Source organism: Balearica regulorum, chromosome 7 (genome assembly GCF_011004875.1).
Source record: "Balearica regulorum gibbericeps isolate bBalReg1 chromosome 7, bBalReg1.pri, whole genome shotgun sequence".
NCBI lineage: Eukaryota > Metazoa > Chordata > Aves > Gruiformes > Gruidae > Balearica > Balearica regulorum.
In genome coordinates, this window is record NC_046190.1 from 40333149 (window position 1) to 40352923 (window position 19775).

General features: G+C 40.4%; 1 protein-coding gene across 1 annotated transcript in view; it reads left to right on the forward strand.

The window, feature by feature from the left end:
- The window catches only part of PTEN (phosphatase and tensin homolog), a 53551-nt gene that overhangs the window by 22617 nt on the left and 11159 nt on the right, over positions 1-19775 (forward strand). The window contains exons 4-8 of the mRNA XM_075757922.1: positions 1038-1082; positions 6488-6531; positions 9935-10173; positions 15390-15531; positions 17815-17981. Of these exons, the coding sequence (XP_075614037.1) occupies positions 1038-1082; positions 6488-6531; positions 9935-10173; positions 15390-15531; positions 17815-17981 (637 nt within the window). The remainder of the gene's footprint in view (positions 1-1037; positions 1083-6487; positions 6532-9934; positions 10174-15389; positions 15532-17814; positions 17982-19775) is intronic.

Genomic DNA, 19775 nt, shown 5'->3' on the forward strand with positions numbered 1-19775 from the left:
ATCTCAGTCTGCCAACAGGGGAGCCGGTGGGAGTCATCAAATATTTTTTCCGATGAAATTGGAATCCTGTTCTCGATGCTGCACGAGGAGTGTTCACATCTGTTCTTATTTTAATGCATGGGTTTAACCACAGAGTTCTTCTAGGTTCTTCTGGAATATTATGACTGATAACCAGAGCTTGTTTTTGCTTGAGCTTTCCAGGATTTTAGCAGCTAGTGTTTCTTTTCAATTTGAACAGCATGTTCTGTCATGGCTAATTAAATTCCTTCTGGCTGATGTGCAGATACACACTGTTGACGATGTTAAGTGTAAACATTTGTATGTTATTTCTTCTTGAACATTGCCAGGTGACACATCATATATAATCACAGCAATTTTGATGAATCATGTTTGCAGTTTGGCTCTCCGAAGCTTATATAGGAAGTTTTTGTTACGAAGTGAGCATGAAAATGAAATGAGTGTGAAAAAGTATAGTCGTCTTCCTCCTCCTTTCTGAACCCACAATATCGTCGGGCGGTGGCAAATAACAGCCATGTTAAAAACCTGATATTAAAAGAAGTTATTCTGGCTGTTCTAACTGGAATACAAAAGTTATTTTAACTGCTTTTTTTTTTAAATTGGAAATACCACTGTGGCAAAATATTTTGCAGAGCTGATTAAATTGGAAGTAAGTGTTCACAGATAACCTTGTGTAATTGATGCTTTCTGCTCTAAAAATACACAACCCTTCCTCAGCTTAATATATTGGTGTGCATATATCTTCGAAAAATCAGTGCAGGTTGGACCATACAATAAATATTGCAGTTGCAGGTCAGATCTTGGTCTCCTCAGTTTCATAAATACTCTTACACTACGGGATTATTTGTCTGAGTGAGGTTTGCAACGCACTGCCTCCTCGACTTTGAGGCACTGCAGGGCCAGCTGGGACTTGGAATGCAGAACTGCACATGCTGGATGGTGCTTTAACGATGCTGCAAATTAAGGTCAACGTTATTGCAATGTATATTAATACATGCCTTTTTTTTTTTCTCTTGAAGGTTTTTGGATTCAAAGCATAAAAACCATTACAAGATATACAATCTGTAAGTATGCTCTTATAGATGTATTTTCCAAAATAATGAGTTCTAAAAATAGCTTATGAGTGAAAGTGGCTTGTTGCTGTACTGAAGCAGATCTAGAGATGTTTTGCACATTTCTTAAAACAATTAAGCCTGATTGGGAGCACTGTTACTTCATTTAGTGGAGCTGAGTGAGGTTAAATGAAATGCTGGTGTGTATTCATATTACTTGAACGCTTTTAAATGACTTGGCATCTTGCCCATCTGGAGCTTGTACCATGTGATTAAAAAGTGAAAAGTAATTCACAGCAGGCTTTCTGTTAATGTATTAATGTCCGCAGTGAAGAAATTGCCGAATGACTATTTTCCTGGGGTTTTTTTGTTTTGTTTTTTTAATTGAACTGTATTGGTACTCAGGTTCTGCTTTCTTCTCACTTTTCTTGACTGTCCCTGTTTATTACTTTGAAAAACCTACTGCACCAATTGGTAATGTGATGTACACTTTGTAAGTGTCATGTTTTCCCCTGAAGATTTAGTTATGCAGAAAGCTGTTCTTCTTGTAGAAGGGATTTTTTTTGTTGTTGTTGTTCCCTGATCATCTTTATATGTTAGTTTAGGCTACTGTCACTTGTATAAATGATTTGGTGATGTTGAAAAGTAGGTCCTGGCTTTCCTATCCCTCATTTTTTCCCAGAAATCTAAGTTGAAGTTTTATCAATTCTCTGAGCTGTTAAGGCTTTGGGGTTTTTTAAATTAATGTTTCTAAATGTTTCTAAATATTTGTGATTAATGGAAAAATTACTGTAGTGTGGAAGTCCAGGCAAAGCATTACATTGTAATCTATCAGTCATTAAAAGTAAGTATGTAAATATGCCTCTACATTACTTGAAGGATTATGCATCAAGCAACTCTGTTTCCTGATGTTGGAGCAAAGTGATACTAGAAGCTGAGAAATTGTATACTGGTTATTGAAGTTGTCTGTAAAGCCTGGGGTAGGATGGGGCAGGCAGAGATCTGTAAATAAAATATGCATTCAAATAAACTCGTTGGACACCTTTCATATAGTTCAGTAACAGAAGTATTTTCTCCAACTTAGAAGCTCTCCAGACTGTTCGCCTTTTAATAAATGCTGTCTTGGTGGCACTTAACAGGTGGAAAGGACAGCGCTTCCTAGAATAGCTGATAGCTCCTCCTGTGTGTAGGTGCAGCTCTCTACAGAGGTAACTTTCTGGATACCTGCCTTTGAAGCCTTCTGGAGCTCAGCGCTAGAGATCCGTATCGTGTAAAATTTAACTACTCTGGTTTTATTAGATGCCCCCCCCCACACCCCAAAAGCTTCCTGAGAGCTTCTACTTGGTTTGGGGAGCAAAGCAGAAGAGGACAGGTATAACTTCATTTCCTGCTGCTTCTTGGGTGCTGAGTTCAGCTGTCAGGGTGTGTGAAGGGTGACTCTGGTATTGCTTACAGGATCTGGGTTTGCTGAGCCACCTGGTACTGAGTTTGTTTCGAGGTGGCAGGTTGTAAAACAATAGGTTGCTGTGTGTTGACTTCTCGGCTTGGTCAGAAAGTAAGAGTTTCTTAAGACTTCAGTGCATCTTAGCAAGTAGCTCCTCAGAGAGGTGTTGCTTGAAAAGTTTCCACTTTGCTGTATGCCAGCAACCTCGTATCGCTTTAGAAAAAAGCAAAAAAACCACTCCCCAACACAGAAACAACTTGGAAGTTTTTAAAGGAGAAGAGCTGTGATGAGACAAATGCTTTTGATGTTTATGTTGCTGATACATGTGTGTTCAACTGTGAAAAGAACTTGTCCAGGTGTGCCAAAGGTTTTTGTCTTCAAGTTCTTCATATTCCAACACTTGAGTTTTCGGTGCAAGAAGCCCCCATCGAGGTTTTTTTTCCTTTTTGCTAACTTCAAAACAATCAGTTGCAGCTTCTGAAAATTACTATATTTGCTCTCAGACAAAAACTTTTGCAGGATAAACCATCCTTTTAAAGTGTGTGCATTTTCTCCCCCCCGCCCCCCCCCCCAAACGTGGATCATTTGCGAACGAAGATTCAAGTGATTACTGCAGAGCTTGGAAAGCATAGCTTTTAAAATGTGTATCTCTGGCTAGAGAGGCCAGGTTATCTCTCCACCTTTATGCAGGCAAAATTTATACACACGTTGAGTACATAAATGCCATTAGGTGAATCGTTGCAATGTTTGGTCGTGAGATGGGAAAAAATTGCAGTGTTCAGGTAGTTCGGAGAACAGCATCTCGTTAGATTAAGCAGAGCCTTTGTAAATAATCAACCTGTTGTCTGTGTTTAAAAAAAAAAAAAAGAGGTGGGAGTTCAGAGGAGTTATTTGATTATAGTCAGGATTATTTCAAACACTGTCATGGGGTTTGAGTTCCCTTAAGGTAGCTGTTACATGAAATTGATAATGTGTGTATTGTGCAGTTTTATTTAAAAGGATTTAGAGATTTTTCTGAACTGATGCTTAAATATCAGTTATGCCTCATCCTTGCATCTTGGCTTTTAACTTCCCAGTGAATGTTTGAGCAACCAATTTAATTTTGTTCCTTGTTTGTGTTGGTTTTCTCACGTGTGCCTTTAACCTTTTGCTATTTCTTCAGTATTACTCTTTATTTTAACATCTTCTTTCACTTTCATCTCCTAACTTCACATACTGCCAAATCGTTACCTTCCCTATTGAAGTCATCTCCATCTTCTCCAGTATATTTCTTTTAACTCTCATACAGGCAGATCGTTAAAGAAGGAGCTGTAATGAACAACGCGGATTTTACATGCATGCTTTCTGTACCTCTGTGTACGTGGGGTTGGGCTTTGCGTAGGCTGCCATCCTTTTGGTAGCCTGTAGTCCTGTCATCAGTGGGATCATGGTTACGATCAGAAAAGTGTCTGGCTGGCAACACTTAGGATCTGGGTTGCTTCAAACTTTAATTGTAAGAAGGATTAGATGAAGCATGCCAACCCACTCCTCACCCCCAAAATAAAAAAAGTAATTCAAGTTTCAGGAGATGTGACTGTATTACAGGTCTAATAGTTTGTTTAAAAAACCAAAACAACCCAAATGCATTTGAAATGCTAAGTAATGGAAACTTCCCTAAAGTATGTGTCGGGGGGATCTCTGCTGCAGATACACGCATGTGTTTGGTGGAATGAAATGGGAATATATTTTGTACGGCCGTGTCTGGAGCTCTACGTTGCCCTGTGTTGTGTACAGCTCCCATAAGAGGGCATAGAGAGTGACATGGCTATGTTCTGTGCTCAGTTTCTATCCTTGGTATCAACAAAACTATTTTTTATCCCTTATGGTATGTTACTTGATACTCTCTCAAACTTCAAAATTTGAATGCTTTTTTGCCCATATGTGGATTTTTTTAATGTTTTGAAGACTTTCATCTCTTACTACCCCTTTGAACTGGGTGTTTCTTTAAAAGGAAGAAGGAAACTTTTTTGGATAAGATGCTTGGTGTTAAATGCTTTGCCTGCTAGCAGGCACAACTTCCAACATCCAGATGCCGACTAGCCTGGAGCAGGCTTTGCCTGGCACGACTGATGGGCGCTCCAGGCGTGCCGACCCCATCTTGGGTGTATGTACCGCATCTAACCTTTCTTCTCAAAGGCTCGAGTGCAGATAATGGTTTTTTGAGTCCAATCTGCCAACCCAGCCTGTGCTGTATAGAGTTCTGACCCAGAGAAAATGTCAGCAATGTGATGAGAGCTGTAAAAACTGCCAGACTTTTCCCTAGCAGAGGCTAGAGTTGAGAAGGCTCTGGAATTCAGAGAAAGGGAAGCACCGAGTGCATGTGCAAACCCAGCAGACCTGCCTGTCCCTGGTGCACGAGGCTTGTGGACAAAGCTCAATGCAGCACCTGTGAGGCTCCAGTTACGTGCAACGGTCATACAAGTAGGAGCCTAACAGTTTGCGTGTCTGAAAGTGTCAAGTAAGCTCCATATGGCTCCAAAGGCTGCAGTCATAACATACCTCTTAAGGAAGAGAGAAGTTCATACGAGTCCTGAAACTGGTGTGGGTGATTGAACCCTATTAAGAGTACAAGTTGTAATCAGAACAGAAGATCGAGATGTGTTTTGTCTACTGAAATGACACCCAATCATTGAGTTTCAACCTGGAGTCCTGTTGTTTTGAGGCAGGAGTGTTCTCGTTTTCCTTTCTGAACTGCATTTGCACTTGTATTGCATCGGGATGCATCATCAGATGTTAGAAATTCTTTACTGTTAGAGTGGTGAGGTACTGGAGCAGGTTGCCCAGAGAGGTTGTGGAGGCCCCATCACTGGAAGTGTTTAAGACCAGGTTGGATGAGGCTTTGGGCAATGTGGTCTAGTGGAGGGTGTCCCTGCCCATGGCAGGGGGGTTGGAACTAGATGATCTTTAAGGTCCCTTCCAACCCAAACCGTTCTATGATTTTGCCTGCAGAGAGCAACTCCAAGGAAAATTAAGGAGGGCATCTACTTCTTACTGCCTTTCCCCTTACCCCCACCGTATGATCTAGCTTGTTTCCTTACAGCATGCCAGTTTGGCTGTATTAGAGCCCTATTGCTTGGATTGTTTATATCTGGTTACTGATGTTTGTCCCTAGGCAAGTCATCCTGCAAGGCCAATACAGTGTGGTTTGCTGTGCTGCTAGCTAGCTAGAGTGGGTTTCTTAGAGTGATGAGACAGACATTGATGCAACTCCAAACTCTTAAGAAATGTGCTGTTTTCCAGGATCTGTGAAGGGAAAACTGTCTGACCGGCCTTTTGGGTATTTTTGAGTTCACCTGATTTCAAGAACAAACACCAAGTTGGAGAGCAGTATCACAGTCTCTCTGCTTCATACAGTGATCTCTGTTCTAATATTCAGTGGTGCTTTCAGTTGCCCGTGGTGGTCTTGTTGCCATCCTGTAACTGGAGGAAGAATGCTTGCTTGGGTTGCACTAGCCGAGGGTCTTTGAAATGCCCTTGTGATCCCTAGCACCCACGTTGTTGTTGAGGCATCTTGACGTGTGTTTTGAGTTCAAGAGTCAACTGGATGAAGGTCCTAGCCATCTACTCTTTAGGTGTTTGTGCGGGAGCATAAAGCGGCTGGAGCTGTTCATACTGTGGTGTTAAACGCTAACGGTGTATCGCATTACTTGCGTGAATGTCTCCATTGAGTCATGCTGACTAAAACGTACCGATGGGCCACTGTTGCCATACGGTAAGTGTTTTTCAGTAAAATAACTGATGTTTTAGTGGGCAGCTTTATACATCTGCAACAAAACAGTTTTTCTCTATGTAACATCTAGCTATAGTTTTAAATCATAAAGGTGATGGGTATACGTGATTTTCCCATATGTTGATCTGTATATTCCAAGGTGTGACAGATGTTGGGAGTGCCCCAGAGACTTGTCTTGAACTCTTGTCTGTTTTTTTTTTTTAGATGTGCTGAAAGACATTATGACACCGCCAAATTTAACTGCAGAGGTATGTTGTTACTGTCTAGTACGTGTTCTTTTTAAACTTCAGTGTTTCTGCATGAAGGTATAAAGGAGGAGCGGATGAGTAGTAACGTAGGTGATTTGGGCACAAGGAATGATGTCAGATTGCTTTGAGTCATTGGAGGAACTTGCTGTATTCTTGACGCTTTCAAAAAAAGTACGTTCCTGACAGTTAACTAGATCAAGATCTAATAAGGCAATCAGAAGTCTACTGTAACAAAAATTTTTGCAGAATGGGTTGTATAGAAGTTTCTGTTCCATTCAGTGTGCAAACTTACTGTAAAATTTAGATGTGAAGCTTAGAGAAGTCTGATTTTTATGCAGAAGCATCACTTAGAATAAAAATGGAGAACACTTAAGCCACTGTCACTGTTCTCATGTAAAACAACTTTTTGAAGGTCTGGAACAAACCTTCAGTTGCTTTAAAAAAAAATAATAATTTAATTCCCAAGTGATGCCTCTTTGAGATGAGTTGGTTCTTAGACACATTTCATAGCTACCAAAACCAGTGGGGCAACCTTTAGGGGCTCCTTTTGATCAGACTCTTGGTGAGTAAAAACTGATGTACCTGTTTTGTCAGTAGTAACTCCCCAAGTATTAAATAAATAAATACAGATTCACCTTTGTTCTTTGTGCAGAGGAACATCTCTGTGCACTGTAGCAGAGCTTGTAGTTCCTCTTCATGCAGTGCTTCAGAATGGCTGGGTAGATAAGGATTACTTGTGTGTACGTAATTGTAGGAGACAAATTTTGCCCTTACTGGCTAATACTAACTACATTGCCTCAAGGGCTCAACTTTTTTAATTCTTATTATTTTAAACCATCCCTCTAGTTGTAAAGAGTGTGTTTAGAACATGACTAAAATGTAATTGGCTGCTTTAATGTCTGAATATAGAAGGACTGAAATTTTCATTTTGAAGTCATCTTCGCTCCTGATTTGCTCTTACGATGTTGAATGGCAGTGTCCTGACACCTCACTCAATACATCCAAGCCAGGAAAAAAAAAAAAAAGTATTTTAAGATCTGCTTGAGCAGTACTTTGGGTAAGAGGAGAAAAGGCATAAATAAAAAGGACATGCTTCTAATATGTTCAGAACATATGCTTGCTTTAATTTATGCTTTCTATTATGGGGGTGCTCAGACCCCTTCACTGTCAATCCCAGCCCAAAATGTTGTTTGTGGCAGCACCTTTCACAGCTCGTCTGCATAAGACAACACTGTCGTTGGGAGCTACACATTGCATTTTTTTTCCTTTTCATCCCCAAATTAGTTACCTTAGATAACCAAACTGGTGACTCAGGACTTCCCTTAGGAGAGGAGCAATAGTTCTACTTTAAAATCCTCTCAAGTGAATTAATTTCAAAGGGAACTTCACATTTGTACACTTAGCATGAAACACCATAGTGGTTCATTATTCAACTTGTATGCTCTTGCATCAAATTCAAAACCAAACATTGAAAGCTCTTCATTTTCTTTGGACGCTAGCTTTCTGTCTAGGGTTTTTGCAGCTTCTGAAATATTTCCATGCTGAAAAATTGCCTTCTGCTCTGCCACAGGCTTTCCTTTTTATTTTCTTTGCCCCTTTATGTGCTATGGGATTTTTCTTGTGACATTTAGGAGCTTGGAGAGAGTAATCAGAACCATTCTCCATGCTCTGTGCTCCAGTGTTAGGAACCCAAATCCACGGGAGGACCTGCACCCTCTAAGCTGAAGGTTGTGCAGCTTAATGTTTCCTAAGGTTGCTTTCTGATTCTTAATTCCTCTGCACCATCGCAAGGCATGCATTTCATCTGCTCCTCATTCCATCTTTGAAGAAAATACTGTAAAGTTTGCCTTTGATCCCAAATCTTGGAGAGCATCTTCAGCATACTGTTACTGCTTTGGATTTTTCAGGCCATTCTTTCAGAACTACTTTGTCTCCTCTCTTCATGGGAACCTTACTGGATGTAGTTAAGATAGACTCAAAGCTGTACGGACAAATTTGCAGCATCTCCTAACAGCTTTGCTTCTTAGGGGTCTCTAAATAAATTCCTCCTTTCATTTACACCTGCTGCAAAAAGTGGCAATTCTGTAAGTTCACATATAGCGATCATTTGGGGAGTCCTTGTACCTTCCATATGGAAGAATTTTTTAGTGTATGTTCATGAAGCTTTGCTGCTTCTTTAACAAACATTATTCATTTTATCGGGCTTCCCTGTTTGGTCTCTTGGGAGATTAAGGGGGCGGTCTGTACTGCGAGTGAATAAACTGTCCTTGCGGATCCCTCTGAAAGGCTTCGGACTTGTGCCGTGATGATTTAGCAGTTCCATAACTTCATCCCTCACTTGTGCTCTTTAAAGTCCTTGGGGATTCATCAAAAGGGAGCCTTGCATGTATGACAAGAGAGTAGTACTTATGAAATGAATACAAACACTTGCCAAAAAATGAAATGTATTCATTTTTAGACCAGAAAAGGAAATGGTGTTTCTAGCTGAGAATTTTTAAATGAACCAGACTTGTATTTGTAAGATCCCAAGTCTGTCACTCAAGAATCGGGGTGCACTTTATAAAGTGGTGTTCTCCAGATGAAGCTAGTACAGCCCTATGTAATCTGCCAGTCAGCATGGCATTGCCTGTCATCTTATCTGAGGTGTTAGAGGTTTGGGTGCTCCTCTCTGCTCATTGCTTATTTTTTTTGCTCCCTTGAGTTTTCTTTCATTTCCTGCATGCTCGCTTGAAATTCTTTCCATCTCTAGATGGAAAAAGTGTTTGTGTGTGTTTATATATCCATGTAAGAAAAAGGATGACTTTGGTGGTTTGGCTTTAAAACCTAAAAGTATTGTGAGTGCCTTACATGAGATTTCTTTTTTCAATTACTGTTTTTTAATATGGAAATTGCAGGTTTTTGTTTCAAAACCGCCTTTGAGCAAATTCTGAGAGTTTCTTTCCAACGTAGACCCAACTATGGTCAGAATTTTTCAGCAAAATTCCTATTGTCTGATCAGTGACTGAGGTCTGGCCCTGTTTTCTCTCAGCAGGTAGTCTAATTATTGCTGGAGTAATGGGCTTTCACAAGGTTATTGTTAGTGCCAATGCACTCTTAAATTCTAGAAAATTCGTGATGTAAGGTACAGAGTCTGTGCCACTCGTTTCAGTGGTGCTGTGAAATAGTCTATTCGTGTAGCGGGGTGCTTGTTTATGTATTACTAGAGAAATGTCTGCAATGCATATAATATGCAGTACATTGCTGAATAGCATTGGGATAAAAAAAAATCACATATCTGTATGTACGATGGGGGTTTTATTTAGACAGTTAATTTTTTGCATGCTTGTCACAAAGTTGACCTCTGTAGTTGAGCTTGCTGTAATTTCCTTTTGAGATTTTGATAAATTACTACTTCTCATTGCAGTTGCACAGTACCCTTTTGAAGACCATAACCCACCACAGTTAGAGCTTATCAAACCTTTTTGTGAAGATCTTGACCAATGGCTAAGTGAAGATGACAATCATGTTGCAGCAATCCACTGTAAAGCTGGAAAGGGACGAACTGGTGTAATGATATGTGCATACTTGTTGCATCGAGGCAAGTTTTTAAAGGCTCAAGAAGCCCTAGATTTCTATGGGGAAGTAAGGACCAGAGACAAGAAGGTGAGCTATTTCCTGTTCTTCTGTTCTCCTACCTGTATCTTTAATGCTTGTCCTGCTTGAGGTCAATTTGAATAGTCAAGCCCTTGAATAAATACTTTCCATCAGTTGCTGTATCTGGTTTGATTTAGCTTTAATGTTACTGGATTGGTGCAGTTGTTCTAAATGAAAAAGCTTTCCTAAGCAGCAGTAGTAATTAGTCACAATACTAAAACAGTCTGGTTTTTCCATCTCCTGTTCAAGATGATCTGGACAGTTTATTTTAAATAGCCTTTTAAATAGCGTTCTGCTGTGTGTCATGTCAAACGGGCAGTTGATGAGTGAGCTTTCTCGTTCAGCATTTTCAGCCCAAATAAAGAGGATTGTTCTAGCTTGTTTTGCCTGAATGGATGAGTTGTTCATCTCCTCAGTTTCGCTTGACTTCTGTGGTGGTGTTTGGAGGTGCGTAGTCATTGCAGTGCACGTTACAGTTGAATATCCCTACTGGAAGAGTCTGTTGGATGCTGCTTTTCAGTAAAAGGGTAGTTAAGCCCAGACGTTGGCTGCCTCAGAGCCTGCTTCATGAGGTGCTGCCATTTCGTTTCTTGTACTTCTCCTGAGGAGAAATGGGAGGACCTCATTTCAGAGAAATGATGTTCATGGCTACAAGAGCTTTCTGTTAAGACCTTGTCAGTGGTACAGACGGACTTAGCAGTAACTGTATGTTGGAAATTGCTGGCATGGTTATGCCTCGTTAATGGGAATTTAACCTCCTTATTGAACTCTTCTCCAAATATAATAAGGTGAGCCTTGCAAGGTCACTCCAGCAAGCTTCCCTGCTCATCTTCCATCATTTCCTTGTGCATGTTGGTAGAGCAGCCCAGGGGGATAATCCCGGCAGGCCAGTTTCAGCTACTCAACTACAGAGCTCTCTGTGTTCTTGTAATATTTGCATAAAGTATTAATTTCACAGTGTGTAGACCTCTAATAAGCAGAGCTTCATGTTTGACGGCTCTTGAGAGCAGAACTGTCACATAAGGAATTTTAGAATTTGGCTGTTAATTCACTGGAAGGAGCAAATAACTTCTTAGTTTGCTCTGTTTACAAGATGGAACTGTTATTCCGTGTACTGCTGAGAAGGTAGTTGTGGTGTAATACTAGAGCGGAGACAGAGTCAAGGTTTCCCGTTAAAACTTTGTGGCTTTTGGTGAGAGTGCATGATAGTGAATAGGAATGAGCCGTGATGAATAAACAGTGTAGATTACTCCTGCTGATCAAGATTATCTAAAGAGCCGGGTAAAACATCATGAAAACTTAACCAGTGCATGGTGAAGCATGTTGTACCTCAGTTTTCCTTTTGTAAAAAGAGGGTAGTATTTCTGTACATCAGTGTACTGAGGGTAAGGTCATTTAGGTGTTCATCAGTACCCTGGTGGTACCTCTGACATGTTTGAGGTAAGGGAGAACTTAGTAAACAGGATTAGTGAGAGCCTTGTTTAGCTTCACTGTAAATACCGTCCGTAACCAGCAACTTTGTTTTGGTTTTGATGTCTCTACTAGAAGAGTTGATTTTTTTCTTCCTGCTCCCAGCTCCACTTGAGCATGGTTATCTTTTATGTGAACAGTGGGCAGCATGCAATTCACACAATCCTTAAAGTAGTGTTCATAAACAGGTATTCCAGTGCAGGTTCTGGGAGCTTTCTCTTCCTTGTGGCCCATATTTCAAGGTTCTGTGTCATGTGCTGTTCTCTGATTTGACGCCTCACCACACTTTATATAACTGACTTCCTGAACTCAAACCCAAATTTTCTTCATTTAAAGCAAGCACAGGGTGTGCACTTTGTATATAGCTGCTCAGAATAGTATAGATAAAAATCACTGTTGCCATTAATGTGCATGGCAAAGTGATTCTCGTGAGGGTTTAGTCCATGCCAGCAGGAAGTGTGAGTCTAATTGCAAGAGGAAGTATGACTAATTGGTCAAGAGAACAACTTCTGTAGCAAGCTTTGTCCCAAGTGCCTGCTGGGAGAAGCAGCTTCATGGAGGCCATTGCAACATCAAGTGAGAGTTGTTGTAGAAGAGGGTGACAGTTCCTAGATAGTCTGTTATAACGTAGTGTCATCCTGGGAAAGGTAGTGGGGAATAAGGCATTGCAGAACTGAGTCTAAATCTCTGTCTCTGACCAAAAACTGTTGGTTGGTTTTCTCTATGAGCTGCCTCTTTTGACTTCTGTAACTCATCATAGTGAGGAGAACTTTTTCAGAAGTAGAATGACAGAGATTGGAAAGTATTGGCTAAATGGTTGTGTCTATCAGTCACCACCACTGTAGTAGAACAGGACTGATTTCTATCCTCTCTTTGAACCAAGGGAGATAAGCTGTTTTCTGAAGTTGGATAAAGAACTGTTATTGTCCAGCCTGTTTTCAGAGCTGGGGGAGAAGTAAACTCCCCAAAAAGTCTTCTAAAAAAGTTGCTGCTGCTTCCACTGTTTGAAATGGTTAGCTTATCACCTGTTTTTTCCTTAAGATGGACACTGAAGTACTACTGTGGTGATGAAGACTGACAACTTACCTTCCTACAGCTGGAGAAGGTCTTTATTTATTCCCACTTCTGCCTTGAAGGTTTTATGGTGAGGATTAGTCTTGGAAGAAAGTGTAGCCTACTCAACAGATAGGTATCAGCTGGGGCCAACTATTTGAGTGCTTCAGCTGGAGAGGGTCCATTCAGGAGCATTCTTTGACTGTCATGCTGTTGTATTTTTAGGAACAGCTCCTAATAGTGGTGTAACTGAACAGGAAATTGAAACCAATTATTTTGTGTGAGGAAGTCTCAGAATGACTCTTTAAGCAGGTTAGATATCCAATGTCTGATGTGTCGGAGCTGATCAGTTGTGATGCCTGTTTGCTCAACAGACTCAGGCGACAACCTCAGCTAAACCTGATGCCGTAAGCCTAGTCTGAGGCCTGCAGCAGCCTAGTCTGAGGCCTGCAGCTTTAGCTTTAGTCTAACAGTAGGGCATGTTGTTGATGCGAATGTGGGAATATTACTTCCAAAAATGCTTGTTCTTCATAATGCTGCCTGTGCTCCATTGAGAGGAGGACCAGGAGCAGCACCTGACAGTTTTTGTGATGTTTACCTACCTCGGCACTGCCTTGTGAAACTCTGGCATAGGGACTAGAGAAGGTATCTAATGTCCATTTTAAAAAACAAATGATGATGATAGATGGGAAATGTAAGCTTCTCAAGGAGCAAATACTTGAATTGCTTCTTCATTCTTTATTATTCTTGAGTAAAAGTAAGTGGAGGTCGATTGCACCTCTCAGATTACTAGCTTGTTATGAAAGTGTTCTGCTTTGAAATCAGGCCTTTGGGAAATGGAGAACTTTCTGTTGCGTTTCAGTGTGGCACGTTCTTACTATCTCAGGGTAAAGGCTGTGTCTCCAGGGAGGAAGGATCTCTGGCTGGAGGGATAAAACTGCCCTCTTGGCTGAGAACTGTTTTTTTCTTAGAGATTCGCTATCAAAAGTGACTGCGTTCCCTTTGTTCTGGTCCCAGCCCTGGTTGTCCTGGTAAGACGTGCTGGGGTTTCTCCATGAGTTGCATCCTTTATGGCACGAAGAAGCTTTGCACAGAGAAGGATGTGTTTTCCTTACCTGACTGGCAAATTACTGATGGCTTGCTCTGAGGCTGGGATTTTCTCAGTCGTGACGCTCAGATCCCAGGAAAACAAACTTTAAAGCTCCCTTAAGAAGTGGGTCTGATAACTACTGCGGTGACATCTGAACCAAAAACATGGTCACTGTAGAAGGCTGCTTAAGAAGGTCATTGTACAAGTGCTGTAGGGAAAAGACTTGTGTGATTTAGAAACAGCTGAAGTGGTAAGGAGACATAATTATCAACTTTTTTTTAAAAAATAATGGCTGGAAGTTAATATTTTCATGTGTGCAGAATAAATGCTTACTAATTTAAAAGTACTCTGGCCACTCTTAACTTAGGGCTGTTGTAAGGTGAAGCAGGTATCAGAACTAGCGGTTTATAGAAATACAGTGTGAGCATTTTGGTCACAAAACGCAGAACAGACTTGTATATGAAAACCTTTTGTTTATCTCCAGTTTATTGCAATTTCACATGTAGTTTTAATACGAAAGTTTACTTACTGATGCTGTTGCAAGTATATAGTATGGGTTGTTATAAACCATGTAATGCATTTTCTAGGAAATTAAATTATTTCTCATCTTTATCACTTTTGCTTGAAAATATTAGCTGTAAGAGCTTTAAAACTGTTCCTTTTCTTGAAGTTTAAGTTGATTTAAAATCAATAATAAAAATGTTCTTTGGTTATATGTTCTCAGATTCAACTCATGTTCATATTCAGTTCTGTAATTCAACTGAAGTCTTTTAACAGTTTGGGTTATTGGGCCTATATTAATGAAACTTTCCACTTTCGGGTTTTATGACAACATTTTAGAAGGACATTTTGTAATAGAAGGTAGTATCTGTCTTGAGTACAGTGGCACCTCCTGCTTAACGTCTGACACTCCCCACCCCAAAAAAAAGCAGCAGCACGAAACCATCCTTACATGACCCTCAGGGTGTCTGAGGTGTTTAAGATATGGAAAAATCTGCATTCTTTGCCTCATTGCTTGAGATGGCTGTTTGGAGATTTGTACTAAAGTAACTGGAAAACCACTGTCCCGCTTTTTCAGTGCTGGGGACTGGTTGGTAATTAATTGCCTGGTGTTAGATAATACATGCAAAGAGCTTCCTCTTAAACACTCTGCAGGACGAGTACAAGAGATGAGGACGCGTGTCCAGTGAAAGGGGGAGCGTGTATGCAGTCTGTCTTTTGGGAATGGTTGGGAGGTGGATTAGGTCTTTGCTAAGTCCTTAAGGTGCCCAGGATGGTCTATAATGAAGAAACCACTGAGGGTCATCCCAAGTTACGGTACTAAAAACCCGCATGGCTGGGTTTCTGTGCAGTGTAGAGAGCAGTGCAGCTCTCCCCGGCTCTCTAGGTACAGCCAGCTTAGATGCTTTGCTCTGTGTGCTCGTCTCGAGTGTAGCTGCTGCAGAGGTATGCTCAGCGTAAATCGTGATGGTTTATTCCAGATGCTTTAGCTACCTTTGCAGTTGTGGTTTATTTGCTTTCAGTTATATTCTGAGGTAATGGATAGGAGCTCTGTTAGTGATGCTAATAAATGGTTTTGATGGGTTTTGACTTTTGTTTTCCCTTTGTTTAGGGAGTGACAATTCCCAGTCAGAGACGCTACGTGTACTACTATAGCTACCTGTTAAAGAATCACCTGGATTACAGACCAGTGGCACTGCTGTTTCACAAGATGATGTTTGAAACAATTCCCATGTTCAGCAGCGGAACTTGCAGTAAGTACCCAGCACCCCGTTAACCCCCGTTAGCTCTCGTAAGGAAATGCATCGGCATTTGAACTTGGTTTGGTTATGTGACGGTTGCCAATCTGTTACGTGACACAGAGCTGCATGTCTTCATGGAGGAGAAGGTCATAGTTAAACGTTTCATGTTCCAAAATCTGCTGGGCTAGGGTGGTCTATCCATTAGCATCCTCCCAGGTGTAGTAAGTTGATGTCCATGAAGGACTCATACGGTTGTTTCACTACCATTTTAAATTGGGATGCATTTAATGGTTTGAAGATAAATGATGCCATATATATATATATATATATTTGGATATTTGCTCCTTACTTTTTTATAAAAGGCTTTTTTTTTTTTTTTAAATATAGCAACTCTCGGGAAACACGAATTGCTGAAAAACATTTGCTTAATGGTGTGTTGTCTTCAAATGCAGCAACGTCGTTCTTCCTATGATGTTTAAAAAAAATAAAAATCGGTTCTGCTGGGTAATTATCCAGTGTGGAACAAACTTTTCTTTGTATAGAGGGTTATGAAGTATTAATACACCTGTAAACGATTAATCTGATTTGCTGACAGTGTTAGTAAGGAACTGCAGATTCCTTAAACTTTGAAGTATAAATACGAATTCACTTCTGTCCCTTTGTGAGCTGCGTTGCAGGGCAGTAACTGCCTAGTGTTGCGTGTTCATTTTTTGTTAGTGGAAAAAGTCTTTCTAATGGTTTTGCTATGGTGATTACTGCAACGTGTAATTAATTTCAGTGCCTCCTGTGGCTTTGATTAAAATTGCAGTATTAATATTGTTGTAAGACAGTACCTGAACATGTAACGCGCATGAGAAACAATCAAGCAACTTGTCAGGCTAGCTGTATTTACAGGAGGAGGAGGAAGGGAGGAGCTTCTGCCAAAAAACCTCTGCCTCTAGGGTAGAGGTGTGGAGGTTACAGATTTCTGCAATTACCACTTATTTAATGTTTTGGATAAACTGTGCTATACTTGCGAAATCAAGCTACAAGTATGAATTGTTCGTGTGAGCACTTGTTTGTCCGTACCAGGGTGTTAGCATGCTATTTTCATAGTAGGATGTTGGGATAAACAGAAGATTTGCGAAGTACATAATAAGAAGAGTAACTATCAACTTCAGGATCTTTGTGTACTGCAATATTTTATGTTTTCGTGGAGTTTTCAGTTATTTTTCAGAATGTGAAACCAATGGTCTGTGTTATTTCTTTAGTTGTGTTATCTACTGCAATGGCAGTAATTTTACCAACACATGATAACTTTTTAAATCTGACATCCTTCTTATCTTCCTTCTGTTTTAAAATCACTGACTGAGCAGAGTTGTGCCTCTTGGGCAAAACGAAGGGATGACAGGGTTTTACGGCTCTGAGGATTTGAGGGAGATAAGTAGCAGTTTTATAGCTAGGCCGGTCAGCAAGATAGTGTGGGTATGCTCGGAGGGACTTCCACAGCTCTGCAGGGGTGGTTTCTGGGTGGCTACACGCTCTACGGCAGGGTATGGTTCAGTGTGCGTGGTCTAGGGAGCGGTCTGCATCTCATACTAAGAGCGAAGGCAGGAGCAAATGCAGAAAGGCTTCTTAGAATAAGTTTCATTTGGTATTTCTGGCCCCTATGCTGGTGTCTGGCAATTTCCAAAGAAAGTCTGCTTAAGCTGCACCAAAACCTCCTCCTAACTTCAGCTGTAACCCCTGCAGATTTAATTCGGAATGTTGTGCCATGGCTGGCACTTTTTTAGTGGCAGTGACTTATGGTCTGTGTCTTAATAGTGTGTCAATGCCGGTTGGTTTCTGTATTAATGTTAAATTTTGTCCTTGTTTTTGTTTGTATAACAGTTCTGTTTCTGTAAGAGTAGACATCAGTTTGTGCTGACATGACTGCCCACTCTGCAATGTGAAGAAGAGACGATAGAGAATAAAACCCCTCAGTTATGTCCATATAATGTAGAGATGAGAGGCAATATCCAAGGAAAAGTCAAGAAGTTGTCACTTCATATAGTCCTTTCTTACTATATTAAAAAAAACCCAGCAACTTTCTGGGAACTCTATGGTTGCTGAGAGTATTGCTACAAAGGACAGAAATGTTAGGCTGTTTCCAGTAACGTCTAGCAAAGTTTGATGCCCTGTGGTGCTTAACTCTTAATAGACATTTATTTAACTTTCAGAATATCATAGCTCATGATTGTGATTCTGATACTAATATTGTGCTTTTTGGTACTTTAAGGCATTTCTTACCAAGTGATGCTCTGTTTTGCCATGCAGATCCTCAGTTTGTGGTGTACCAGCTAAAGGTAAAGATATTCACCTCCCCTTCAGGACCCTCAAGACGTGAAGACAAGTATATGTACTTTGAATTCCCTCAACCTTTGCCGGTATGCGGTGATATCAAAGTGGAATTTTTCCACAAACAGAACAAGATGTTGAAAAAGGTTGGTTTTCTTGCTTTTTTGGAAAATGTTGTTGAGCCAATCCTGATGTAGGACTGGGCTGTTGGTTATTCTTCAGTGATGTGTAATCACATTTGTTGATGTCTAGTTTTCTCAAGGAGAGAATCTAACACAAAATGAAAGCTGGATATTTTGAGAGTAGGTGAGATGAAGTACAAAGGTTGGATAAAAATTATACTGATACGTATTGCAGTCGTTTGGGTAGTAGTGAGTAATCTAATTGAGGAAGAAACATTCTAAAAATAGACTTGCATACTGAGCAAGTTAACTCCAGCTGTTTTCTTCACTAAATTTTCCTAAGGTTTGAGCAGGCACAGAAGATCATGTCTGTGTGCTGTTGGCTGATTTCTACCCATCTGTCAAATTTGGTTGAATTTCCGAGATAATTGAGTTCCTACGCACTCTGTAAAAGTATCTCTGCAATCTATTCAGCCATCTCTCTGTTCCCAGCTGCAATGCCTTGACATTAGATGTTTAGAGAATTCACTCAGAACTGAGAATTTTATCAGTGTCTCAATTGTGGAAAAAATTAATCTAGAACTTATTTTGACACCAAAGTCAGCGAGTTCTTAAAGACGAATGCCTCATCACTGGGTTTCATTAATTCTGGTGCTTGTGGAGCTCGTTCGCATCTACCAAAGTGAAAGGTGAGGATGAGACCGTGTTGATTAAAGGCTACCTTTGTATTTACTACTCAAAATTCTTTCTGAATAGTTGGTCACTATTTAATGGATTTTATAAAACTTAAGAGCATTCATTGAGTGAATCCAGTGTACAGGCAAAGTTTAAAAATAAGAAAATACTAGAGTGGATTGGAAGACAAACCTAAGCGATGAGATGAGAGTCTTATAACTGTGCACGCAGGTTGTACCTACTAGACGTGTGTGTAAATACACGTGCACACTGAGTTGCAAGGTGTTGTTAACTAGTTTAATGGTGCAATTTCACTAGCTGGAACTGTTGTGTTCTGTTTGCTACGCGCTCATGTCTGCAAAAGTTTTTAAACAGTTTCTTAATGGGAATATTTTCTTCTTCTGCCTGTTTAATGAAATGTTTTCGTTAGCCAATGTGACTATATGCAATACAGAGAACTGTAAAACAAGGCATTTTAAAAGCAGAAATTCTGCTTTAAGTCAACATCAAAAATATTGACGTTTAAAACTGCAGTGCACGGGAGCCAGTTTTGAAGAACTGACTTTTAAAGGAGCACCCAGATAAGTACTGTGGGCTAGATGTGAGGGATGCAGGGAGGAGATGAAACAAAACCCAAACATCTGAGACAAGGTCCTGTTTTATCCGGTCTCTGTCCTATCTTAACTGTGAATTTGTGGTTTCTTTACCATCTTCAGTTACACATGGATGGCGAATGGACCTTGTGGGAAGCATTGTGCTGTGCTTCCCCAACCCGAGCTCAGATCTTGGCTCTGTAACACCAGGAACGAACTCCTGTATTTGTTTTACCTCTATAGAGAGAACTGAGATCCAGTGACAGCATAAACTAGAGCTCCTCGTTATCACCTACACGTTCTGTAGTATAAACTGGGTCTTCAAGAGTGTGCAGAATTGTCTGCAGAAGCGCAGCAAATGTGTTACTACACTGTAGTTTCATTTGAGTGTCATATCAGCCATGGTTTCATTTCTCAAGAATCTCTTTGTAGTTTCTGAGTAGGTGATTGGTGTTTTTTTTCCTTTTTTTCTATTCTTATCAAGTACCCTAACCATTCAGGGTCTGTGGATTACAGATAGTGCAGAGGTGCTCCTTTTTCTCAGTGTTTT